The sequence below is a fragment of the Mesocricetus auratus genome, unplaced genomic scaffold (assembly GCF_017639785.1).
Source record: "Mesocricetus auratus isolate SY011 unplaced genomic scaffold, BCM_Maur_2.0 Super-Scaffold_100691, whole genome shotgun sequence".
NCBI classification, from domain to species: Eukaryota; Metazoa; Chordata; class Mammalia; order Rodentia; family Cricetidae; genus Mesocricetus; species Mesocricetus auratus.
The window spans coordinates 541,689-569,205 of NW_024429267.1; the positions used below are offsets into that span (position 1 = coordinate 541,689).

The 27,517-nt window shown below is 45.0% G+C and overlaps 1 protein-coding gene across 2 annotated transcripts in view; it reads right to left on the reverse strand.

Moving 5' to 3' along the window:
* The window catches only part of Thsd4 (thrombospondin type 1 domain containing 4), a 544,450-nt gene that overhangs the window by 510,243 nt on the left and 6,690 nt on the right, over window positions 1-27,517 (reverse strand). For both annotated transcript variants that reach the window (XR_005874742.1, XM_013117385.3), the window contains exon 2: window positions 7,236-7,341. Coding sequence is in view for 1 of the 2 variants with exons in the window: in XM_013117385.3 (XP_012972839.1) it covers window positions 7,236-7,264 (29 nt within the window). In the remaining variant the exon portion in view is untranslated. The remainder of the gene's footprint in view (window positions 1-7,235; window positions 7,342-27,517) is intronic.

The following is a 27,517-nucleotide window of genomic DNA, read 5'->3' on the forward strand; positions in this document are numbered from 1 at the left end:
GCAGAAGGTGAGGGAATAGGAAGGGAGGAAAAGGAAGAAGAGAAAGAGAAGGGGGAGAGGGGGAGGAGAGGAAGAAACGAATCCGAGTGAGGCTGTGAGACACTCCTCATCAGTTTGGGTTCTGGTTTCTGGTTTTGTTTTTATTTTTGTGGTGGTGGTGGTTGGCTTTTTGAGACAGAGTTTCTCTGTGTAATGGCCCTAGCTGTCCTGGAACTCACTCTGTAGACCAGGCTGACCTGGAATTCCAAGATTCACCTGCCCCTGACTCCCGAGTGCTGGGATTAAAGGAGTGTGCCGCCACCACCAGGCTCGGTTTTTTGTCTGTTTGTTTTTTTAATGGATCTCATAATTCCCCCTGGGAAAGATGTAAAGCTAGTAAAAGGAAGGTAAGCTAAAAGAGTCCTACAAATTAGAGTAATTGATCTAACCCTGAGGACAGCAAAGCAGTTACCTGGGGAGGCAAAGAATGGCTAGCTGGCAACCCAGTAATCACACCTTGACACCATTCAACTCCATCTCAGTACAGAATGTTCTAGCAAATCCCACAATCAAGCACTGAGTGATGAGGACAGGGTCCAGGTACAGCACTGTGCCAGGCATAAGGCAAAATCAATCCCGTCTGGATGCTTGCCGTCATTTTATAGGTAGACTTTGCCAGGGCAGTCCTCCAGAAATGCATTTTATTTCCTCTGGCCTCTACGCCTGCCGTTCAGATGGCTCCCACCAGAAACCCACAGATGAGAGTCCAGTAGGTTCTTCCTGTGCATCCTTCTACACTTTTCTCACCAGTGTAGTAGCACTCGCATGCCCATTTACACTGGTAGCTTGCACTGCTCTGCAATTACACAGAGTACCCTAGCAGTTCCGTGGAGCTGCGAATCGGGACACAGCAGCAGGATTATTTGATGACTGCCTCTACAAAAGCGAGCTGAATGATGTGGAAGGACTCGGTCAAGGCGAGCAGCCAAGGTGGGAGGGAGCTGCTGGCAAATCAGGTGCGGATGAGATAACTGCAGATGATGAGGGGCAGAAATGAAAACCCTTAAAACCTAGAATAATTCTGTCTGCAGACCGCTTTGCAAATGCCTGGCTTGGAAGTGGAAACCTCAGATGATGCTTATGGGTGTGGTTTGCATAAGAAAGACAATCAAGGCTTCTTGGGCAAAGAAACGCTCTTGGCCCCACATCAAAACAATCTCTGCGAGGATGTCCATGTGTTTTAAGTTTAAGGTAAACTGCTGAAGGTGTGTCATTCGTATGGTTTCCACGCTTTCACCTACATTTGTATTAAGTCACTGATCGTTCTGATCAGGAATATAAAATTTTGTCCTAATTTCTTTCATATAAAAGGTAATTATTACTTCATGTGTTCAATGTTTCATCTTACACTCCCTAGGGAGACGGGCTATCCATTGCACCGTTGGTGTGCCACTCATTCGATATTCTAATGTACTTACCTGAGCTGTGGCTTAGGTAACAGCTAACACAGATCCCAGTCTGACTTTTTGCTTTAAGGGGTTTTAAGACAGGGTCTCACGCAGCTTCAACTCTCTGTCCTGCTGCATCAGCCTCCCAAGAGCTGGAATTACAGGTAGTGCTTGACTGGCCCGCCTTGGAAATACTAGGAAGCTGACATACTTGTCTCAGTGGCCTCTCCTTCCTTTTCTTCTACTTCCTCTTTCTCCTCTTCTCTACTTCCATCCTCTTCTTCCTCTTCCTAATCTCCAATAAAGGCACAGTGATGACCCCAGGCCTTTCCAGTTACCACAGATTTTTTTCTCGCCAGGGAGATGACAGTGTTCACTAATGATCGTTCCTCAGATAACCAGCCCTGCCTAAGATGCTCTCACACACAGGCAAATAGTTCTCTGAATCCACTTCCCCTCACATCTGTCCTCAGGGTCCCTTTCAGTGACCCCAAGAGGCCCCCAGAGCAGCCACCCCTCTTGCTCTCATTTCCTCAATCCCCTTTGGTTGTATTTCTAAGTGGAATGGCTGACAGGCATTAAAACAATAATACTTTACTAGAGTATATATCAAGGAAAGGAGAAACTAATGTTTTCAAAGACTAAAACCAGACACTTGACCTAAGGCCATGGACTGTAAAACCCTTAAAATGATCCAGACCTCTCCTCTGTAAGACCTATAAAATTCACCATCTAACTGTAATGGCCCTAATTACATCTGCATTTCTTCAAAAACTACCGTTCAAAATAAAAATGGCCAAATCAATTCTATTTCCTGCCAATGTAACCACCTCCTTGGCATTTAGTAGTTTTGTTTCCTCCTATGTTTTCATTGGAAATGTGAGGTTTGTCAGCTCTGCTCAGGCGCACTGAGAAGCAAGTGAAGAGCACCTGTCACTCCGTGACTCAAGGGCTGTGGGTTGGTGGTGGCTGCTCACCATCATCATGGATTGCTAAGCTTCCCAGTAAGAAAATCTTGTTTTCCAGCTGACCTTGGACCCCAGACTGATGGCTGAGAGGCCAGCATGGGACTGATCCAAACCCCCTGAATGTGGTGTCAGTGAAGAGGCCTAGGAAATCTATGGGGCTTTGGGTAGTAGATCAGTATACATCCCTGGCACACAAATGGACTTTGGGCGCCCATCCCACAATGAGAGATGCTCTCTCAGCCTGGACTCTTGGGGGAGGGCCTAGGCCATCCCTGGAACAAAATGACAAGACTCTAGAGATCCCCCAGGGAGGGCCTTACCCACCCTGGGGAAAGGAGTGGGGATTGGATGGGGGATTGGTGTGGAGCAGGCGTGGAGGAGAGGGAGCTGGGACTAACATGTGAAGCAAGCTTGTTTCTAATTTGAATATATAATAAAAATGTTTTAATCTTGTTTCCTTTCAATCCGTTACAAAAGGAACAAATGCATTTATAATGATGCCTACAAAACAAGCAGAAAACAAACAAAACCCATGTTGCTAAGGAGATGGCTCAGGCAGTAAAGTGCTATGCAAGCATGAGGACCTGAGTTCAGATTCCCAGCATCCACGGAAAAACCCACAGGCAGGGGCGTGGCAGCAGGCATCTGCAATGCTAGCCCTGGGAAGGTCGACAGTGGAGGCTCCCTCAGGTTTGCCTGGCCAGCCATTCTAGCAGAGTCAGTAAGCTCCAGCTTCAATGAGACACCCTGTCTCATAGGAAGGTAGAGGACTAGAAGATGCCTGAATTGGACCTCAGGTCTTCACACTCATTCACCACATATGCAGGCACACCTGGATGCATCATAGGTGCACACTAATGTACACACAGCACACACAAATCACATACACAGGGCATGTGGTTTGAAGTCTAAAAAACACGAACACTTCTGTGTCATTTAGCACTTTTTCTTTCTGACCTGGAACAGATGTAGACGAATTTTAGTTAATCTAGCTTCCTCCATCCTTTTGATCCAAAAGGATTTTACTCAATCCAAAGCTTCTGTGTGCATCCGGAGCTTACCCAGGACTTGACAACCTACTAACCAGCTCATTCAGGGTTAAAATTTTAATGCATCTCCCGCTACTGGCTTGGACTAGGATCCTTTTCATTACTATAGCTCTGAGCAAAGCAGGGGTCTACGTTAATTCCTGGGTTTCACTGTCTCTTTCAATGTGGATGAAGTTGACTTTCTGTAGTTTTGTGGCTTGGCAAAGACTGGGGAGGGATTTTTAAACTAAATCGCTGCATGTCAGAATTGTGAATCCCCTTGAATGTTTTTTTTTTCCTCTTGGAGATTTTCTGGGCAGCATATGTATAACTGCAACCTGCTTTCCCTCTAGATAGAGAAATCCTTTGACTCCTCCCATCCATCTTCATGCATCTGGTTGCTTTGATAAATACGGAAACTGTCTGAATGAGCAAGAATGCACACTCCTCTTCTACGTTGTCAGAGACTTTTCACTCCTACTGGAACTCTCTTTCCCCCAGACTGTTTTGAAAAGCATTTCAACAAAAGGCATTATAGCTTTGGTTTAGTTGGTTTTGTCTGTACAATATATTGAAATGGGCCTGAGGAAAAATGTGCGCATAATAGTTGGGCTGATGAGATGGCTCCTTAGGTAAAGGTATGTGAAACTAAGTACAACAAAACGATGTCCGGGATCACATGGTGGAAAAAGAGAACTGACTCCCAAAAGTTGTCATCTAACTCCCCACACACACACACATACTCATGACCACACACATTCACTCATGCACACACACACACACACACACACACACACATCATTTAAACATAAAAGCAGTGGGTAATGTATGCCTGACTTCTGAGGCAGGCTTTGATGGAAATCTCCAGTGTAAGCTTCTGCAGAGTCACCCACCCAGCCCCATAATTCACATTGTCTTCCTCCAGCCTTGACAGCAGAACTGTTGATGAAGCACCCACCAAGCAGACCTGTCAAAACAGTCTTTGCCACAGGACGCAGCACAGGGCCTGACAAGACTCCATAGCCCAACACCCAGGTAGCAAGGCCATAGGCAGTTGCCAGAGGCTCCCACCAGGCTAAGTTCAGAGGTCTAGGTAATTTCTTAGAAACGATGGCCAGTCTGAGGTAGGAGGTGAGCTTGCTGGGAGGCCTCCCCTAGAAAGAGGTGACTTCCACCACACACTGAGCTCTGATCAATGCAGGAGGGGCATTCATTCCATTTCCAGGATGTAAAGGAAAGCGTAGCAAACTGGACTTTCCCCAGGAAGTGCTCTGCCTATGTAGCCTGGGTGCTCATGTGTTTGAGGATTCCCATGTCTTTTGGGGAGCCCTTTTTTATACCAGCACACTCACACCTGCTTACCAGGTAGGGCATCCCCCCTCTCACCCTCTGCTTGCTCTTTCCATCCAGTTCAATGTCCGACTGTAACTTCTACTTTGTTGTAGCCCATTGCTATGTGACATGCTTCAGAAGCAGCCTAATGGCTAGACTGACTTGCCTTTATTTCTCACTCCCCTCTGGTTCTGCAGCAGTATTTTGGGGTCTCCCATATATTTGGCACTTAGTGTATGTTTAGAAATATCATTTAGGGTTTGAGGGTGATAGCTCAGAGGATAGAATGCTTGCTGGTACACATGAAGCCTTAGGTCCCACCCCTAGCACCCCATAACCAAGACATCGTGTTGCACACAAATTAATCCCAACACTTGGGAAGTGGAATCAGAAAGATCAGGAGTTCAAAGGTCATCCTTGGTTTCACAGAGAATTCAAGGTCAACCTAAGATATATAAGACTCTGTTTCAAAACAAATTTTATTTTGACGTGTTAAGCTTTGAGACAACCAGGCATTGACTTAGGCTGCTCTGCTGATGGCTGGGTATTATTACACAGGTCGGAAAGGAAGCTTTTCTGTCCCCTCTTGAGGACATCTGACATATCTGTGACTGCATCATTGATGAAAAGTTTTGTAGTGCCTGTGGGATTTTGGATTTCAAGCATGCACATGACTGTTCGTGTAAAATTTTACAAGCAACAAAATACTAAACATATGTACACAAACACACACACACACACACATACACACGCGCACTCACACACACACTACATTCAATTAAATGCCGAGCATGGGTCTCAGAAGCATCTGCTTGGCAAATGTTACAGACTAGCTGGACAACTGCATGTGGTGACATCATAACATGTCACAGACCTTTGCATTTTTAGCATGAATTGTCAGCATTTGAGTCTAATGCGTGGTTAGAGAGGAAGAAAGACTGTAAGACTCCCTGAGGATTCAGCTTTGAGGTGGCATGCTCTTCTTTCCCTCTGTCCAGACTGTCAATCGATTTATGTAGAGTATCCCAAAACATCAGAGTGACCTCATCAAAGAATTGTCAACAACTGCAAGGCCTTACTTCAGGATGCTCTTGAGATGAAGCAGCTAAAACAACCACTAAATAAATTTAATGCGAGGAAGATGAGCAAGAATCATCTGGGAATCCTGACTCCAAATGTCGGTGCTTGTAACAACATATTCACTGATCTGGCAATGTCTAAGTATTCCAACTTTGTACCTAGGGAGTTCATTCTTATCAGTAAAACCCTGTTGTCTCTTTTACAGATACTGATATGTCACATAGAATTTTGATGAAATAATTTTTTAATTCTTATGTGTTGGTGTGTATGTGTGTGGGTGTGTGCGCATGCCACACAGGTCATGTGGAGTTCAGAGCACAACCTTCAGGAGTCTGTTCTCTGTCCCACCCTGTGATCGATACAGTGACCAACCTTAGGTCACCAGGTTTGCAAGGCAAATGTTTTACCTGCTGAGCCATCTCGCTGACCTGATTAAATTATTTTAAAAATCCCATCAGTTTATTTTATTCTATTAAGATAGGGCCTCATGTAAGGCTGGCCTTATCTATATAGTCAATTTCTGATCCCCTTACCTCTATTTTCTGGGCACTGGAATTATAGCCATGTGCAACCAGGCCCAGTTTATTTGATACTGAGAATCCAAGCACTCCAAAAATTGAGCCACAGCTCCAGTCCCCTCTCAGTGTTTTGTTTATTTGCTTTGTTTTAAAGTTTGAAAACAATTCTAATAACATGGATTACATTTCCAATGTTTGGAGCCCTTATTTTGAGTCTGCAGATAATGCAAGCCTATGTCTGTAATTTAATATCTCTAAGAACTGATTCTCTGATCTACAAAATAAAAAAGCAGTATTTACTCAATTTACCATATATACAAACTTAACATATGAAGCAAGTTTTGAAATCAAAGTGGAAATTCATGGAAGTTTTGAGCAGAACAGACCAGAGTAGTAATCATACCAGATAGGTTAAGTCAAATTCTGTGGGATTGTAACCAGGGCTACCTGTGATCATAGGGGACTACAACACTTTTCAAGTTCCTTGGATAACTATAACATAAGATATAATAAGTATTATTAATATAACCCCACTATTTATCTAATGAATTTTGTTTTGAGTCACAGAGTTTCCCAGAAAACAGCAGAAGTCAAGACCCCTGGACCTCACCCCACAGCATGTAGCTCCTGGTCTGGAAGGACCTTCGGAACTGCAGACAACTGCACATCTGGACTACTGTATCAAATGCTAGTGACACACACGACCTGAAGACCAATTACTTCAAGAACCCACATGGTAAAACAGAAACATCAAGCTCCATTGTGGGCCAAGGAGGTATACTGCAGTACGGACTGAACCAAGCCCCTGGCAATGCTAGGCAAGGGCACAGCACACAGCCACACCCCGACTACTGTTTTGTTTTTAAGAGGTTTTCTGCTCACCTGACACAGCCTCTGAAATGGGAAACCATGATGCTGCAGGTCCAGGCTAAGGCAAAGGTTCCTCAGGTGTCCCCAGTTTTTTGCAGGTTCAAGTGGTGTTCAACTCCTATAGAAATGAACATGGTTACTTTTTAGCATCTAGAGTTCAGTTAGATAAACAAAATGGGCTTAAACAAATGTGAGAGGGCTGGTAAGATGGTTCAGTTGGTAAAGACACTTGCCACCAAACCTGCCAGTCTGATTTTGATCCTCAGGTCCCTCATGGTAAAAGGAGAAAACTAACTCATGCAAGTTGTCTTCTGATATCATCATGTATGCTTTGGCAAACACACACACACACAAATATTAAATAAATAAATGTTAGTACATTTGTACTAATAAAAACACACATACAATAGAAGCTATTAAAAGGGAAAAGCCACTTCCCAGTCATGGTGACCAGGATTTCCCAGCTGGAAGGTGATAATGAATGAACACCAGCGAATAGCCTTCCAGGACACACAGTACAGTCTCTGACTGTGGTAGCTAATCTTCATTGGCAAGTTGACTGCATTTGGATTTCCTATAAAGCACACGTCTGGCTGTATCTGTGGAAGCATTTCTAGAGAGGTTTAACTATGGAAGAGCCATCCTGAATGTGGGCAGTGCCACCCAGGAGCTGGGAATTCCAGACTAAATGCAAAAGGAAACAGAGAAACCCAAACAAACATCAGCATTCATCTTTCTCTGGGTCCTGATCATGAGTACCACATGACCAAACATACTACACTCAAGGTCATGTCTTCCCAATCATGATGGGCCATATCCTCTCCAGCCATGAATCTATATTTGGTCACAGACACAAGACAAGTAACTAATGTGCCAACCCACAGAAGATGTTCAGTAGACGACCCACAGTATGATGCCCTCAGGCTCTGGGGTGATGAAGCGTTGGCATTAGGCAAACTGCACTAGAAATCCAGTGGCTTCTAACCGGATACTTGACCCGAGAAGGTCACTTTGGTAAGTCAGAATTTCAATTTCCCAGCTGTACAGTATGATACAGTAAAAGTAAAGCATAACAATTAAAAGTTTGGAAGTACTGACACAAGCTGTGGCATACATAGATGGACCTTAAAAAGGGCTCTTCAGATGAAAGAAGCCAGACACAAATGAACGCACATTATACGGCTCCATTTACATGTAGTGTTCAGAATAGGAAAACACACAGAGACAGGGAGTGGAGGAGGAGCTTCCAGGAGCTTGGGGAGGAGGTAATACGAAAGTGGGAAAGTACAACCTTGTTCCTGGGGTGACAAAAATGTACTAAAATTAATAGTAGCAATTACATGACACTGTGAATCAACTAAAGACTGTCAAATTATTGATGAAATATGAGTTATCTCTCAATAAAACTGCTTTAAAAATACTGCCTAGGGCTGAGGCTATAGGTCAGAGCTAGAGTTCTAGGTTAGCATGGATAGGGCCCTGGGTTCAATTCCCAGCACTGAAACAAAAACCCTGCATGAAATACCACAAGTGGGGCTGCAGATGTGGGTCACCCGGTAGAATACTTGCTTAGCATGCACAAAGTCCCGGGTTCCACTCCATCGCCATGTAAAATAGGGCTAGCATGCCTGTAATCCTACCACAGGTGTTACACAGAATAAACAAGGAGACCTGTGAAATGTGTGTGGCCAGTACATAGTGACACTGACTAAAGAGCAGTTCTGGTGATACTTAAGGGCAAAGTGACACTTAGAGCGTGTCATCAACCTAACATTAGGTAGAGAGAATGCCTCACCCTTTATTCCTGTGTCCTTACCAGACAGACTTTCTAAATACTGGCAAGCAAGCCAGCAACCTGGAAGCAAAGCATAAGAAAACATAGCATAAGAAAGGCCAGGACAGGAGGTTTGGATGGAATGCGATGGAACTGTGCGGAAGAGGATGACCTGCCCCTGCACCTCCCACTGCTCCTTTCCAGAAAGACAGATGCACGTAGCAAGAATACAGGGTGGGGGGCAGACACTCAGACGACACCCTCTCACAGAAAGTCAGAGTTTTCAAAGATCGTTTCTCCCCACACTCTTCCCAGGATGTCAGGGGTGCGGAGATAAATAATTATAAGGATTTACAAAAAAGAAAAGGACAATCATGAGAACTGGACAAGCCTATTCACAGGGAGAAAGAATCCAGATTTCAAGTTCCCAGCAGCCCTTTCTGGGGCTTTTAGGAAAGGAAAGCCTCTTATCCGTAATCACTCCTAATTGCCCATCAGCAGCTCGTGAAATTACTCAGGGTATTGAAGACCTTTTTGGTCTTGACTGCCTGCCAGGAGTTACAGTGTGATCTACCAGGAAGAAGGCCAGCAAACTGGATCTGTTGAAGAGCCCTTGGAATCCTGGCACCGTGTTCTGCCTGTTGGCTACAGAGCAGGTACCCATCAAGACAAGGCACTGAACTTGGAAGGCTGAGCAAGTTTTGCCAAGCTCCTAATAACCACGGGCTAATAAACATTCACTCAACAAGAATCCTTTCCACAGTGTTAAGGCAGGAGATGGGGAGGCATCGAGATTAGCATACAAGGGTAAAGACTGAAAACCTTTGGTGGGGTGCTATGCATAGGACCCATAAAGAGGACTCCAGTGACCTAGGACCATTGCACTTGTATCTTTCTTCACCAGGCCCAGTTTGTGCAGTGCTGGGACTGAACCAAGAGTCTCATGCATCTGAGGCAAGCACTCTACCAACTGAGCTATCTCCTGAGTGCCCACAAAACATATAAAATTATCCACACAACTTGAAAACAGCTTTACAAGCAAGCACTGCTGATGCTCCCCTCCCTATCTCCCTCCGTGTGAATCTTGCTTTCAGGTCTTTATCTGCCCAAAGGAACGCATCTGCTTGCCCTCCATTGAAAACACTTGTGCCTCGCCCCTTTAAAATGTATATTTGGTTCCAGGTTCTGGCTATTACAAATAGTGCTGCTATAAACATAGTGGAACAGATGCTGTTGTTGTATGAATGTGCATCTTTTGGGTATATGCCTAACAGTGGAATTGCTGGGTCTTGTGGTAGACTGATTCCCATTTTCCTGAGGAACCACCATACTGATTTCCAAAGTGGCTGTACGAGTTTGCACTCCCACCAGCAGTGAAGGAGTGTTTCCCTTTCTCCACATCCTCTCCAGCATAAACTGTCATTGGTGTTTTTTATTTTAGCCATTCTGACAGGAGTAAGATGGTATCTCAGGGTTGTTTTGATTGGCATTTCCCTGATTAATAGGAATGTTGAGCACTTTCTTAATTGTCTCTCCGCCATTTTAGTCTCCTCTATTGAGAATTCTCTATGTAGTTCTGTAGCCCACTTTTTAATTGTATCCTTTGGTGCTTAGGGTACTTGCTTCTTGAGCTCTGTGTAGATTTTGGAGATCAGCCCTCTTCAGATTGGGATTAGTCAATATCTTTTCCCATTCTGAGGGCTGCCTTTTTGTCTTGTTGACTGAGGCCTTGCAGCTTCAGCAGGTCCCATTTATTAATTGTCGATCTCAGTGTATGCCCCTCAGCTGAAGAGTGGATAGAGAAAATGTGGTACATTTATGCAATGGAATACTATTCAGCAGAAAAAAACAATGGAATCTTGAAATTTGCAGGCAAATGGATGGCACTAGAAGACACCATCCTGAGTGAGGTAACCCAGTCACAAAAAGACAAACATGGTATATACTCATTCATATATGGATTTTAGACATGAATCAGGGGAGTACCAGTCTACAATCCCACTGCCAGAGAAGCAGGGAAACAGCAAGGACCCTAAGAGAGATGGTACCCCAGAGAAGGTGGAATGAGGCAAGATTTCCTGAGCAGATTGGGAGCACAGGGTGGGGGAGGGGAAAGGGAGCCAGGAAAAAGAGAGGGAGAGAAGAGGAAGGGAGAGGAGGACATGGGGAAGCAGGAAGGTTGAGCTGGGGGAAGAATAGAGGAGAGCAGGATAAGAGATACCATAATAGAGGGAGTCATTCTAGGTTTGAGGGGAGATCTGGCACTAGTGAGATCTCCAGAGATCTACAAGGATGATATCAACTGGCAAACTAAGCAGTAGTGGAGAGACTAACCTTAAATGCCCCTCCCTAATAATGATTTTGACCACTGTCTTACATACCATCCTAGAACCTCCATCCAGTGACAGACGGAAGCAGAGGCAGACACCCACAGCTAAACACTGAACTGAACTCCTGGAACCCAGTGACAGAGAGGGAGGAGTGATGAGCAAAGGGGTCAAGACTGAGCTGGTGAAACCCAGAGAAACAGATAACTTGAACAAGGGGGAGATCTTGGACCCCAGACTGATGGCTGAGAGGCTAGCATGGGACTGATCCAGACCCCCTGAATGTGGGTGTCAGTGAGGAGACTCAGGCAATCTACGGGGTTTTTGGGTAGTAGATCAGCACACAAATGGACTTTGGGGACCCATCCCAAAATGAGGGCCTGGGCCCTCCCTGGAATGTAATGACAGACTCTAGAGATCCCCCATAGAGGGCCTTACCCTCCCTGGGGAATGGAGTAGATTGGATGGGGGACTGGTGGGGGGAGGTGGGCGTGGAGGGGAGGGAGAGGGAGCTGTGACTAACATGGGAGGCAAGCTTGTTCTTAATTAAATATATAATAAAAAGTGTAAAAAATAATAATCAAAATGAAATGTATATTTAGAGTATAGTTTCATATAGTTACATAATATGTTGATAGATAAAAATAAACAAGTAGCCACACACACTGGAGTTGGACGCACAATTATGTTTTGATTTATAAAAAGTTAACTACACAATTTTTTAAGCTGGAGGGAACTATTCTAGTATGTCTTTGTCAGGTGTTCTGGTTTGGATTTTGGGTCTTGAGATAGTGTTACCATGTAATAATGACAGCTGACCTCGAACTTCTGACCCTCCCGCCTCAGACTTCAAAGTTCTTGAATCTGCTGTGCCTAGCTTCTCTTCAGATTTGATTGGTCATCCCTACATACAGCCGAGGAGCTTCGTCTGGGAGAACTACCAGCTCTCTCATTTCCTCAGGGTTCACACTGGTTTCTCTGAGGTGTGGTCTATTCAACCAGCCCTGGTTGTCTAGCTGTGAGTCCCCACCACCCATAAGGACATCATGAAATTAATTCTGTGGGTCATGACCAGCATTTGTTAGCAGGCAAAAATGAATGAAGGAGAGGAGAAATAGCAGCATTTATCACACATAGGGAGGGTATGCCTCACTGTGGTTTACAGTCAGGCAGGTTCAAAGTTCTCTCTCAGAAAGGCCGGGCACGGTGAAGGATTAGAACTATGACTGTGTGTAAGAATAAATGAGAAGCCCAGTAAAGCCTGTTCACTAAGACCCTGTAAAGCAGTGCCAGGCTGATTTTGATGAGATGCACAAGAAAGAGCCATTGTTAGCTCTGGGGGGAGGGGAGCCGGGTAAGATGAGGTTCCTTGAAGATACTTTAGGCAACAGTGGGCTGAGGCTTTGTGTAAACAAGGGCTCCATTGGGGCCCCGTCCCCTGAGGTTTGCTCATGATTTACAACTTTGACATTGAACACCATGTATAACAATGCAGTTTCTGTAAGTGTAGATACTCCCTAGGGGTTGGAGATCTCACCTTCTCTCAGATCTCATAAGATTCCTGGAAGTCTCCAGATATTTATAGGTCATAATCCCCACACCCTGAGAGGCCACAGGGCTTGGGACTAAAATAAAGCAGCATGGGCAGAATATAATTCCCTTGACCCCTAAAGATACCAATGTGCCCTGACCTATGACACAACCACACTGTCCCCTACTCTGAGTATTTTTCTTGCCCTTTGTCCTTATGGAATGAACAAAGCTCCCACATGACACATCTGGTTCTGAAGAGGTGGGTCTGTTCAGGTCAACACCAGAAGGGCCCAACTCCAGGTTCTTCCCCCTTATATCCCCCCCACACACACACACACATGCCTGGAACACACACAATGTAAAGCAGTCACCCAGACAAACAAACTCACTAGTCTCTGGGTACAGGGTACAGGAAGTGACTCACAAGCAAAGAATCAGGGTTAAGGACTTCAGAAGGAACCTGGATATGTCCCAGCCACCCCAGCCACCAGTGTCTCCTTTATTATGGACGTTGAAGATGACTGGAAAACATCTTTCACTATGCACCTGAGATGGTACACTGCATGCTGCACAGCCCTCAGCCAACCCAGGAAACCAACATCTGGATAAGGGACGAGGACTAGGGAAAAGGGCTGATGTGGATGAAGGCTTTCAGAGTCAAGGGACCTAATGTGTTTGGAATGGACAAACCTTGTCCTGTAGAAAGAACTGGAGAATGGCAGAGAGCTGAGGACCGAGGGCCCAGATGTGCTTGTGGCAAGCCAAGGAGTAGAGACCAAGGTCTAGGACCACTGGGAAAAGAAGACCCTGTCCAGTGAGGTGGCAGCTGGAGAGGACAAAGGTGTCTCCACACCCCAACTGAGAAAACACTGTCAACGAAAGGGGGAGCTCTGGAGAAGAGAAAGATGCCAGGAAGAATGGCCAAAAGCAAGAGGGAGCAAATGAGGCTTTATTTCTTCAAGGGAGCCCCTGCTTAAAGTGAATGGTTTATCCTCAGCAGGCAGAGGATGAGATATCCTTCTAGGCATGTCCAACCTACAACAACCTGCAACCCTCTGACTACACACATTCATAAATGCAGCCCAACACTCAATCACAAACTTCTTTAAAACTTTATGGTGAGAATTTTTTTATACAACTAGATTGCACAGTTCTCAAGAGTGAATTTTGTGAATGGCATATTGCAAAGTCAAAAGGCTAGGCATGCCAGCAACAGTTGGCATTCACAAGACAATCAGCGAACATGTCAGTGGAGTTGGGGGGTAGGGGTGTGGTCTAGAGCCTTAAGAGAAGGGACTGTCTTTTCTTTGAACAGGTATCAGACATCATCTGCCTATACTTGCTCATCAATAGATAGGAAGCTTCTAGAGGCAAGAGACTGTGGTTACCTTTGTAATTATCCCACATTTAGGCACACTGCCTGGGAGAGGGCAGGCATGCAATAAAAAGCTGGATGAACCAGTGAGTGGCTGAATGAATGATACATGTGATGTGTTTCTTTTGGTGGGGTGTGTAGACACAGGTGGAGACCAGAAGCCCACCAAAGGTCTTCCTGAATTGTTATCAGTCTTACTTTTTTTTTCTTTTTCCATTTTTCGTGTGTGTGTGTGTGTGTGTGTGTGTGTGTGTGTGTGTGTGTGTGTGCGCGCGCACGCGTACACTCATGCAGGGTTTGGGTTTTTGGGGGTTTTTTTGGTTTGGGTTTTGGTTGTTGCCAGGTTTTTTGTTTTTTTCTTTTTTTTGCTTTGCTTCATGTTTTGTTTTTGTTTTTTACATATGAAGGTCCAAGGCTGATAAAGGGGAATCATCCTTGATCAGTTTCCCTCCTTACTCTTTGGAGTGGGGTCTCTCAGTCAAACTCAAAATTTTCCAATCTGACTGGTCTTACTGGCCAGCTTGCTCTGGAGAGCCCATCTCTCCCACCCAAGGCTGGAATTACAGGCGGGTGCCACGCCCACCTGCCACGCCATTTCACATAGCTTTCTGTGGATCCAAACTCTGGTCCTCCAGCTTGTATAGCTAGTGTTTTGACAGCTATGTCACCTCTCCAGCCCTTCACCTTGTTTTCCGATGCATGGCCTCCTACTCGACTTTGGAGTTGACCTATTTGGCTACATAGGCTGGTCAGCAAGCTCAGGGAATCCACCTGTCTCTAGCTCTCCAGTGCTGGAGTTGCAGAATCCATACCTGGGCTTTTTATCTGAGTGCTGGGGATCTGAACCCAAGACTTCATCCTTGCATCTCCCCACTCAGAGCTTTATATATCAGGAAGCAGGACTCTATCTTATGTCTCTGTACAAGTAGTGTCTACTATACAATCACAGCAAGCAGTGTCTTCAGCAAGTGTCTACAGAGAGCCCTAGGAGCAACAGGCACACCAAGCCCTGCAGACACAGACATGTACTGTCTCTGTGGAAGATCTGAGCTCGCAGGCCTTCTCCAGGCAGTCATGAATCCACACAGTCCTTTCAGGAAATCCTGCCCCAGGTCACAGGGCATACAGGGAAGCTAACCTTGGGCTCCAACCTGGTCACGTTTTCAGCTTCTCCCCCCCCAATGGAGGACAGCCAGAGGAATGTTCCCCCAACCAACTTGTCCTTGGCTGACAGTCTTTCCTCCAACCACGTCATAGGGCCCATCCCTTTTTCCTCTGTCACTCAGCCACAGAACTCATTTCTTCCCATGGAACCCCCATACTGCAGCCTGGCTGGCTCACCCTGAGCAACGAGGAAACACACAGAATGTGAGTTAGGAAAAAATGTGGAGATCTATGCAAACTCCCTGGCTACTTGAAAGCAAACACATTACCACAGGCTTTGTCCTTCATTAAAGGCAAAACCCTTCCAGTTCCTCCCTCACCTGGAGAAAGCTGGTTAGCCAGCACAGATAACATCATCTTCATGGTCATTAACACTTCTGGGGTTTTGTATTTGTTTTCAACCCTAAAAAGAAAATCGTTTCCCAGGTAACTAGGGAAAATATTCAAGTGTCGAAATATCAGGCAGGCAGGCTGTTTCAAACACTCCAGCCATTTGTGCTGGCTTCTGCAGAGTTGCTCTTTTCTACTGCAGAATTGCTTTTTTCAACTTCAGAGGCCTCAGATCAAAGGGGAGGGGCATTCTCCTCTGGCATTGGCGTCTTACCCACAGGAGTCCATCAGGCTGGTGACATTATTTAAGTCTCATATACAGAACTCCAATCTAGCAACAGTCACCTTGTGTCACTATGACTTTTTCCTTTTTCCTGAATCCTAACTTTTCACGGTGCTTGAGCACAGCAGGCACCCATTCAGGTGACATCCAAGTCTAGCACTCAGCCTCACCAGGAGGGTCTTCTCTTCAAGGCAGTTTGCACAGCTGGGCATCTGAACAGTAATGGTGGTCTTCTGTAGCAACTGCTAAGACTTTCTGAGATTAACACAGTGGGCAGCATTCTACACAGGCCTTCTAAAGCCTGAACACCAGGGAAGTTCTGATGGGTCATGGGTAACCCTTCCTAGGATTCAGACATCTGGAGGCGGAATCCGGCCTTTCCCCCAACATTTCCCCCAAATAACTTATCTCTGAATCTTCTTCCAGAAACAGCTATACTGCATGTTGTGCTTATCAAAGGAAAAAGGGCAGAGTATCTCAGTTGGACTCCTCATGGGACCTGCAGCTTTTCTAATGGGCTTCCCTGGGCCTTCAACAGTGAACCGTCTCATTTCCAACACCTACATGTGATCTAGACACTCTGGCCAAGGGCGGATGGCCATGGGATGAGGAGAATGCCGGCTCAGACCACCTTTCCCTTCTTCTGATTCAGGTCTTAGTTTGCCTTTTCTTCATTAGGACCCATGTCCCACGGCCTACAATGGTCCTTTGTCATCCAATGGAGCTCCTGTGTCTATGCACACACATATACATTCTTCCTATATTCATTCTCTCTCTTACACATACACACACACACACACACACACACACACACACACACACACACACCAGAGAAGGATGGTTCATGTATGTGTTAACAAGAGTATAAGAACAAATTCCTAGAGAGCAAGTGACACTTTCATTCACAGATGGATCTTGGGGACACTTCAGAGGTGAGTGGAACATGGATAACTTGGTTTTTTTATTGGGGAAAACTTATGTATATAAAATAATGCATGTTCCTGGATTGCAATGCCCACTCACATAAAAAAAAAGAAAAAAAATCACGTACGTTTATTATGAAAAATCAAAATCCTATGAAGAAATATAAATAGGAAAGCACTAATTATTTACTGTCTCATAATCTAATATTAAACAGCTCCTGGCACTCAACATCAACTGTACATTCCCCAAAGAGCCGTTGGTTCAGGTTCCCTGATACACAACACCCAGGCTGCAGCTGGGCTCCAGCCAGGGGAAGTGTAAGCTGTGCTCTGCCCAACTCCTTCTCAGCCAGCTCTGGCCTTGAGTCTAGGATCTCTCCCCAGTTCCCTGCATGCCTGCACATGAGTGTGAGCCATAAATCAGCTGGGTCCACTTTCTGCCCTCTGTGCTTCCGAGTGTCAGGGGAATGAATTTGCCTTTTCCTGCTCTGCTCCTGAGGCCTATGCCTCCAGGTTTGTGTTACGACCGTTATTTTTTTAAGTGACAGAAATCTGGTCAATGATTTGTAGCAACCACCATTATATCCTGCATGCTAGAAGCTGAGTGGCCCTTCAGAGAGATGCAGAAACCTAGCAAATTAGATCGTGTGCCCTTGACACGATCCATGACAAGCCAGCATCAGGCCAAACTGAATCAGGTGTGGTGATTAAAAGATTAAGCCAATGCCAAAGAGATGCGCAGCACACAAACTAGGAAAGCTTTGAAGGGAACTGAGCTCAAGAAAAACAATGAAAGGAAATTGAGCTTGGGAAGAAGAAAGCTGTTAGCAGACCCTTTGCTTGAACCCCATCAGCACCGCTGAGATTCCATTCACATCTGTCTCTTTTCACTGGCTCATGATAGCCTTCAGACCAAGCTGGAAAAATTGTCAGCAACAGCACAAGCGGCAAACTTTGACTAGCGTTCTCTCGACCTGACCTCTGTGACTGGGTTTCACACTGATCTCCCAGGAGCCCCACATCTCAGGACCTATCCTCCCATCGGTTTCTGGTTTCCTCCTGTTGGTGGCTATTTCAGAGCAAAGAAAGGGCAGTCACCAGCTGCACGCCCAGCCCTGCATGTCAGTGAGGACGTAGTCATGTCTCCAGAGAATGGAGCTCAGTGCTCACTCTCTGTGTTTTGGGCCCCCAGTCTTTTGCCAATCCTCAGTCCGTCCTCTGCATTATCTCTCCAATAACTTCTCCTTCATGCACCCCCCCCACTGCTCCACCTTATCCAACTGTCACCCATTCAACTACAGTCAGTGTTTCTCTGACTTCCCTACCCTTCCAAGCAGGGAGCAGAAGAAATGGCTCAGTGGGTTAGCAATTACTACACAAATATGCAAATGAAAATTAGCAGTCCCAGGCAATCCCCAAGAACAGTGGGCACTGCAACCATAATTCCAGCATTTGGGAGGTGGAGACAAGAATCCCCAGAGAAAGCTGGTTATCTAGACTAGCTGAGTTTGTGTGCCCCAGAAACAGTGAGAAACCCAGCTCAGCAAATATAGTTGGACAATAGAGGAAGACATTCAACACTAACCGCTGGCCTCTACATGCATGCACAAGTGTGTGCACGTGCACACACACACACATGCAAGCATGCACACGCACATACATCTTAGCACCCAGGCACACATGAACACGCATACACACATGAGCCCAATCACAGATGAATAGACACACCAGTCACCATGGTCTGTGTACTTGTCCCTCCAACCACACACACCATATTGTCCTCATCACCCTACCATGAAAACCTAAGTGCTGAGAACAGCTCCTCCTCTCTTATTCTCCTTCAAAATCATTTCAGAAATTTGACCATGTGTTTGAAATCTCAGCACTAGGAGGCTAAGGCAAGAGGACAGCAAACTAGAAGTTAGCCTGAGCTACATAGCAAGAGATTGCCTCAAAAAATTAAAATTTGACTACGATGAGTGTTGTGGGATATTTGATTGAACTATGAAACTTCAACACTGTTTTAATAAAATTAACCTTGGATCATGGGTTAGAGCCATTGACTAATAGACAGGAAGTATCCAAGAAAAGATGGAGGAGCCAGGAATACAGATAAAGAGGCACACAGGAAGGAGTAGGGTGGGACTTAGAGATTCATGGAGGATGGAGGGGGTGATACAAGATACTTCTCTTGCTGGGTCTCCACCCAAAAAGGAAGGTCAGCTGGTTACTTCTCAGCTTCTCTGATCTAGCAGGTTTTCACCGCAACATCTGACTCCCAAGTCTTTATTAGTAAACAGAACGATAGACGGTAGTTAAAATATCAGTAGATTCAGGGGCTACCACTAAGCTGACAGAAAAACTACAGATGGACTGGGTACAAGACTTCTTCAAGTTGAGGCTGTGTCTTATACTATTTGAAAACATTTTGGGAATGATTCCATTCAGGACCTTTGAGCCCTGCCTACTCTCTCCTCCCCTGGGACTTAACAGGCACAAATATTGGACACTTGACCTGTAGCTCTGGTTGGCTTCTCTCTATGGTCCAGGTTGGGTAGCTTTACAGCATCTTCAATTTGTTTTTTCTCTCCTCTTTCCTCTATTCTCCTAGTTAGTCCATCCAGTGAGATCTGATTTCAGTTATTATGTGTTTCACTTCTAAAAATTCCATGCATGATCAAAAACCTAAACATGAGACTAGAAACTATTTTTAAAAATTGGAGAAACACTGCATAGCATTGGTATGAGTGATGATTTTTTTTAAAAAATCTGATCCCCCAAGCACAGGCACCAAACAAAAACATGAAAAAGATCACACCAGACACAAAAACATTTGCAAGCAAAGGAAAAAAGGAACAGTGTGAAAAAATAGCCTATAAACTAGGAGAGAATTTTTACAAACCATGCATCTCATAAGGAATTAATATCCAAAACATGAAAAGAACTCAATAGCAACAACAAACAAAAAAAAAAGAAAGAAAGAAAAAATGGCCTAGGGGCCTTGTTAGCAGTTCTCAAAAGAGCACATACAAACGCTTAGCAACCACAATTGTTAGGAAAAAGAACTTTAAAGTGGGGATGAGCTTCCGTCTTATACATGTTGGCACAGCTATTATCCAATAGACTCGAGATGACAATTTCTAAAGCAGATGGCAGGGGGTGGAACTTTCACATAACAAGGGTGGGAGTTAGAACAGCCATAATGGAATAGTGTATGGAAATCTTTCAAGACACTAAAATTTGGGGGGGGGAGGTAATTCCTCTTTTCGTATTTATCCTAAAGTACTCAATCCATTTAATGGAGAGATACACGAGCTCTCGGGTTCCTTGCAGCATTCTTCCCAATAACCACATTACAAAAGTAAATGTAAATGCCCATCAACCCATGGATGGATAAAGAAAATACTAAGCAGCATACTACTCAGCCTTAAAAAAAAAAGCAGGAAACTTTGTCATTTAGTACAACATGGATAGAACTTGAGATTATTATGCTAAGTGAAGTAAGTCAGAAGCAGGAGGGCACATCCATGTTTTCACTGAAACGTGGAATCTAAAGCAATGCAACCAATGGAAGCAGGGTGCAGATGGTGGTGAACGGTAACAGGGTGGAGGCAAAGGAAAGAGATGGTCAACGGCTACTCAGAGGCCCTCGGTGCTTAATACATTGCACAGTTTGGTGTGTAGTTAATGGCAGCATAGTATAGATTTCATAATTGCTGAGTACATCTCAGATGTCCTCTCTACAAAAGAATGACAGGTAACTGAGATGAAGGAAAATTAACCTGATGTAAACACTCCGCTTTGTACTCCAGAACTAGACATTATGACAAATTGTTGATTTATAATCATTTTAATATTTAAAAATAAAATTTCCAGGGCTTAGTGGTGAACACTTACTTATTATGTGCCAGACCCAGAATTCAATCCCCACATTACACAGATAGAGATAGAAAACTAACATATAGATAATTGACAGACAGAAAGGCAGATTATATTTGATAAATAGATGGATGGGTGGTAGGTAAATGATTGGTGGGCAGACAGATGATTGATTTATGGATGGCTAAATAACAGATCGATACATAGATGGTAGATGTTTGCAGATGGATGGTTGATAGATTGATTGATGATCGATAACAGAGAAAATTTTCATTGTTTCAGCCCTTTTCATCTATTTCTTTATTAAGATCTTTTTTCGTTACTTTCAAGAATATTGGTAATTATTTACTGAGGCGTTTTCATGATGGTGGCTTTTAAACCTTTATTGGGTATCTCTCACATCTTTGTCAGCTTAGTGTTGGCCTGGATCTATTGTCCTTTTTCATTCAGTAGAAGATCTTCCTAGTTCTCATGACTGATTCTGTGCTAGCCCTGCACATTATAGGCATTGTGCTGTGAACAAAGATCCATTAGAGCTTCCATTTAGCTGTCTTCTTTTGACATGCTGAAGTTGGAGAGGGGCTTTTCCCTAGTCATGCTCAGCTGGGGACAGAAATTCCAAGTCCCCATTTGGTCTCCACTGAGGACGGGGGAGTCATCAGGATTCTAGATAGGATGGTTGTGGTTCCCGATCTCCAGCGTGTCTCCACTGGCATTCCCCTGCTGCTGGGGTGGGGGGTTGGGGGAAATGCTGAAAACAAAGCATGACATACATCACAGTTCCTCACATGGCCTCCACTGAGTCTACAGGTGGGTGCAGACGAGAGGGAACACATGTCTTTGTTTCCGTGGATGGTGGTAAGGTCGTTATGGCTACTCTCAGGGAAGGGAAGAAACATCTTATTGCTGCTGGGTAAGTAAGGGTGAAGGCCTGTCTCAATTGAGAAATGTCCCTTATAAATGATCTAGACAATCACTGTTCATTGAGGAATGAAGAATTAGGTGGACAGTGGTGACACATACCTTTAATCTCAACACTCGGTAGGCAGAGGCAGGCCAACCTGTCTACAGAGGGAGTTCCAGGACAGCTACCCTGTCTCTGCGGGGATGGGGTGAAGAATTGGTAATACAGCAATGGGCATTGGTTACTAGAGATCAAACAGAAAGTCAGTGGCCCACATCTCCACCACCACTTGTCTATGCACCAAAGAGCTCTCTGCACTAGAGGAACACCAGCCCCTGTCCAATGAAACAATGAAAACAAAACAGAACAAAACAAAAAAACCCTCACTGGTCAAAGGACAACAGCTGCCTCCCTTCACATCCTGCCAGCCCCCAGGCCAGAAATCATACATGGCTATGTGCCACTGCCCCCTAAACAACACAAACACACGCTTGCTCAAGTAGGGTTTCCATCCAACACATACAGCAAAAGCAAGTTTGGGAGCCAAGAACCACAGCCTCACAGTCACCTTCAGGACTGGTGGTCTCCCATGTGGAGAGAATCCTGATTTCCTGCCCATTGGAATCTCCGAAAGCAAGATACACCCAGGAGCTGGGGAGATTCGAGCAGCCAGCAGGCCAGTCAGCCCCTCCTGGCTGGAGAGTTGGGTCTGCACCCAGCTGGAGCCTTGGTCCATGGAGCTGGGGCCTCTCCTCTGGCCCCAACCAGCAGTCTACACAGAGCTGCATTTTGTCCAATAAGTGAGAGCTGGTGACCTGGGTGGGGAACTCGGCTTTCCAACAGCCTTTGTTTTTGTTTCCATTTAAAAAGGTTAGTGACTTTATTGCATGTGGAAAGAACCAGAGAAACAAGCTCAAAGAGCCTCAGCATGTTTTTGGAGCTGACCAAAAACACAGAACTTTTGAATCTAGTTGGGAGGAAAGGGAACAAGCTTATCCTGCATTCACCATGTACCAAATACAAGCCTGGGAGCACCTTCTGTGCCCTCCCCTCCCGTGGTACATTCAGCCAGAATCAAGTCCAAATTCCTTACCACAGGCCACCAGAAGATCAGGAGTCAGAGCTACTGAACTCTGGGATCATACAGAATTCATATAGAATGAGACTGATGTAGAAAACTCCCTTTCAATCAGGAACCAAAGCACCATATAATGCATTCATCCACCAATATTATTGGGACGACTGGCTCATGGGCATCTCCACTACTACCAACAGTACCCATGACTACTCAAGTTCCTCATATACAATGCCATGGTATTTGTATGTAACCTATGTATCTCCTTCCATACACTTTAAATTACTCCTGGGGGTATTTATACTATCTCACGCAGTGTAACTGCTATGCAAGTGGCTACTTTATACAAATGGCGTGGTCATCCTCCTGCCTGTACATTTTAAACCATTCCTAGACTACTCACAGTACCTCATGTACTGGACATGTTATGGAAACAGTCACTGTACTATGTATCTGCAGTAAATAAAGACAAGACTGAAGGTTTAAACATGTTAATATCAATATAAATTTTTTAAAAAGTTTTCAAACTGAGCCAGGCACTAAGAAAGCAGAGACAGGTGCATCTGTGTCAGTTTGAGGCCAGCCTGGTCTACAGAGCAAATTCCAGGGCAGCCAGGACTACACAGAAATCCTGTCTTGAAAACCTAAAATAATAACAACAATAGTAATAACAATAATAAATTATATGTATATTCAATATGCAGTTGGTTGATTCTTGAGAGGGTATAATATATTACTGAAGTCATTAGATGCTAAGAATTTCGCAAGTATAATGTTTTGTTCACTACAATAACTACTCAAAGTATGATAAATTATATTATGATGAGTCAAGTTGATACAACCCAAGCTCATAAATAACCATTTTTGCTTTTGTTTTTGCTAAAACTTACGAATTGAACTAGATGCTTGGGGACACTGGAACACCTATGATGTCTGTGGACTCTCTGGGACACTGCCATGGTTTAAATGTGAGACATCCTATACCTTTGTATATTTGAACTTGCCCCATTTGGTGCTGTTGGGAAGACTGTGGTCCTGTTATGCAGCAGAGCCCTTCTGAAGGAAGTGGGCACTGTGTGTGTCATAGGGGGTATACTTGGACTCCACACCCTGTTCTCTTTCTGCTTCCTGACTGTGAATGCAGTGAGACCATCCGGCTTCCTGCTCCTGCTGCCTGCCACTCCTTCCTCACTTACTGCTATGCCATCCTGGCCAAGCTGGGATCATCCTCCTGAACTATATGTAAGCGAGATGAACCCTTCCTCTCTTGACCTGCTTCTCATCAGGCGTTTTGTCACAGCAACAACACAAGTTACTCACACAGATGTGTTCAGTCATTTCTCCTAGCACTGAAAAAAATCTTCAATAGGAGTCAGTAGACACTGCTGAACAACAAACATAGTGTGTGTGTGTGTGTGTGTGTGTGTGTGTGTGTGTGTGTGTGTGTATGTGAGAGAGAGAGAGAGAGAGAGAGACAGGATGTGGTATGACATGTAATATGGATGCAACATATCACAACATGCAAACAGCATTTTAAAGGAGATTTACTTTTATTTACATGTGTGGATGTTTATGTACACAGGTCCCACAAGAGGTAAGAAGAAGGCATCAGACGCCCTGGAACTGCAGTTACAGACCGTTGTGAACCACCCAATGTGAGTGCTAGGAACCAAACACCAATTTTCCACAAGAGCAGCAAGGTCTCATAACCATTGAGCTGCCTCTCCAGCCCCTAAATAAAGTTTTATTGGACTGCATCAGTGAACTTTCATTTGGGGACTGTCTGTGGCTTCACTCGTGTTCAAAAGGCAGCACTAATCAGGTACAATAGGGATCCATGACCTGCAAAGCCCAGACACAACTCTCCAACCCCTTGTAAGGACAGGCTGCTGATCCCTGCCTGACACCATCTGTCAAATGGTGCGTCTAGCCAGGTTGAGAGTACAGTGAGATGATGAGGAGAATGACAACGGATGCAACCTCATAGCTTCTCACAAAGCAAAGGAACCATCAGGTCACGGTGGGAAGAGGCAATGTTAAGACTAGAAGCAACGTCGTAGCAAAACTGTGTGTGGAGGGTGTGTGTGTCATGCACATGCACACACTGTATTCAGTGGGGGGGGGGGAAACTCACTTACCAGGGTCTCAGTTCTGAAAGGTAATCGAGGATATGGCATTTCCATAAGGTATAAACGGCTTCCACTTCCTTTAACTCTCTCTCTTCCCCTGGGTTTCCTACTGGGTCTTGCCTCTGCCCTGCACCGCGGTCTCTCTGAAGTCCCACCACTGAGTCCAGCACCCTTCATCTGGGCTATTCACTATGGTTATTATAATGACATTCCTATCACCTGCCTCCACCTAAGGCTGTAAGAGCCACCACGCTCTTAGGCAGAAACGCCATCTCACTTACCTATTAGACAGAAAGGGTTTCTCGTGCTCATTAATTACAGAACACAGTAGGCCTCCGTGTCTGCTTTGATTTGAATGTGCCTTTCCAAGGCACACATTATTTGGTTTTTCTTTGAAAAGATTTGTTTTAATTACATGGATGTATGGCAATATGCACATGAGTGCAGGTGCCTGGGGAAGCCAAAGCTGTAGGATCCTCAGGAAGAACTGGAGTTAGAGGCAGTTGTAGTCACCACGTGGGTGCTGGGAACAAACCGGGGTCCTCAGCAAAAGCCACACATGTTCTTAAGCACTGAGGCATTTCCCCAGCCCCACTCGTCCCAAGTCTTAGTCCCAAGTGAATAACGCTATTGGGAGGGGGCAGCATCTTTAAGAGGTTGGGAGAAGTGGAATAAGAAAGGTCAGATGGGACTTAACTTTGTAGGAATATTGGGATCTGACACCCTAATCACTCTCTTTGCTTCTTGGTTACCATGAGGTGAAAATCTTCCTCTGCTATATGTTCCTGCCATGATGTACTGTGATGCCACAGACAAGAAACAATAGGACCAAGCAACCATAACACCTCTGAAGCCGTGAGCCAAAACAAACCGTTATTCCTTATAGCTAATAACCTCGGGTATTCTGTTACAGTAACAGAAAGCTAACACAGTGTCATGAGCAAACACTAAGCTATCTCCACTTTTTCTTGTATGTACAGAGATTACTAGTCCATTGTACAAGGGAGAAAACAGATTCTCAACTGATGCTGTCCAAAGCCATACTAGCAGTGGGGTCTGGAATCCGCACATTTTACAATGCACAGTGTTTCTCCCTGGTGCCAAGTAGGGACTGGAGAGGGCGAGGAGAATGAATGAATGGATGCACACCATGGCCTATGTGGGATGAGTAACATGTGCGAGCATAATCTAGGATGTTGCCAGCACCTTCCTCCAAGGAACCTCTGTGAGCACTGACTTACCCTCCTGTGAAATTCAGAAAGTCCCCAGCCCACAAAGCATCTCCCTGCTGCTAAGCCATGGGTGTTGAGCTCCTCTAACCTAAGCCCTGAGGAAGTAACAGAACTAGTAAGAAGGAATGAATGGTAAGTGATGAGCCCTCCTTTGCTTCTGGTGCTCACATGAGCCTCCAGGAGCTTGCTCTCTGTGAGGTTCTTGAGTACCATGGGTTAGATGACCACCCGGCAACCATGTTGCCTGAGTCTGATGTCCAAAGCAGAACATGAGATCAGAAATAGATAAAGAAAAGCAAATTGGATGTCTTTTCTGCTGTGCTGACTTTTGAGATTAAGGAAGAACTAAAAACAACCTAGCTCCTAACAGGGTGGGGAGGGGCTATGGAAATCACTATACCTAAGAAATGGGAATCCAAAAAGTTGAACAGGGGTGCTGGAAAGGTAGCTTGGTAGTTAAAAGTGCTTGCTGATCTTTCAGAGGACCTGAGTTCAGCTCCAAATACACACATCAGGTGGCTCACAACTGTCTGCAGCTCCAGGGAACCTGACAGTCTTCTGGCCTCTACGGGCACCCACGTCCACATGTGTACATTCACACACAAACAAACACAGAAATGAAAGCTAAAGAACTCTTCTTTTAACTGTTAAGGATGGAAATATGTACAAAGACCCGTGTTAGCCAAAAAAAAAAAAAAAAAACAAGAGTATCAGCTAAGTTACAATAAGAACTTGTACGGGGGCTTGGAGACAGCTCAGTCAATAAAGTGCTTGCTGAATATGAGGAGCTGAGCTCACATTCCCAGCACACGCATAAAAAGCCAAGGATGATGGCCCACCTCATTAATGCCAGTGCTGGGGATGTGGACACTGAGGGTGCCTGGGAGTTGCTGGGAATCAGTAATCAGCTGGCCAGGTTGAGGGAAAGACCCTGTTTCTGGTGTGTGTGTGTGTGTGTGTGTGTGTGTGTGTGTGTGTGTGTATCAACTTGATACAAGAGTCATCTGGAAAGAAGGAATTTCAGTTGAAACAATGCCTCCATCACATTGACCCATAGGCAAGTCTGGAGCATTTTGTTGATTAATGTTTGATGTGTGATGGCGCACCCCACTGTAAGCAGTCCCAACCCTGGGAGGCATAAGAAAGCAAGCTGAATGATCCAGGAGGTGGCACTCCTCCACGGCTCCTGCCTCCAGGTGCCTGCCATGAGTCCCTGCCCTGACTTCCTTCAGTGATGGACTGTGTGACCCATCAGGAAGTGCAAGTCAAATAAACCCTTTCCTCCCCAAGTACTCTTGGTCATTGTGTTTAACACAGCGATAGAAAACAAACTACGACACTTCAAGAACTTCTGTACATAGGTTTC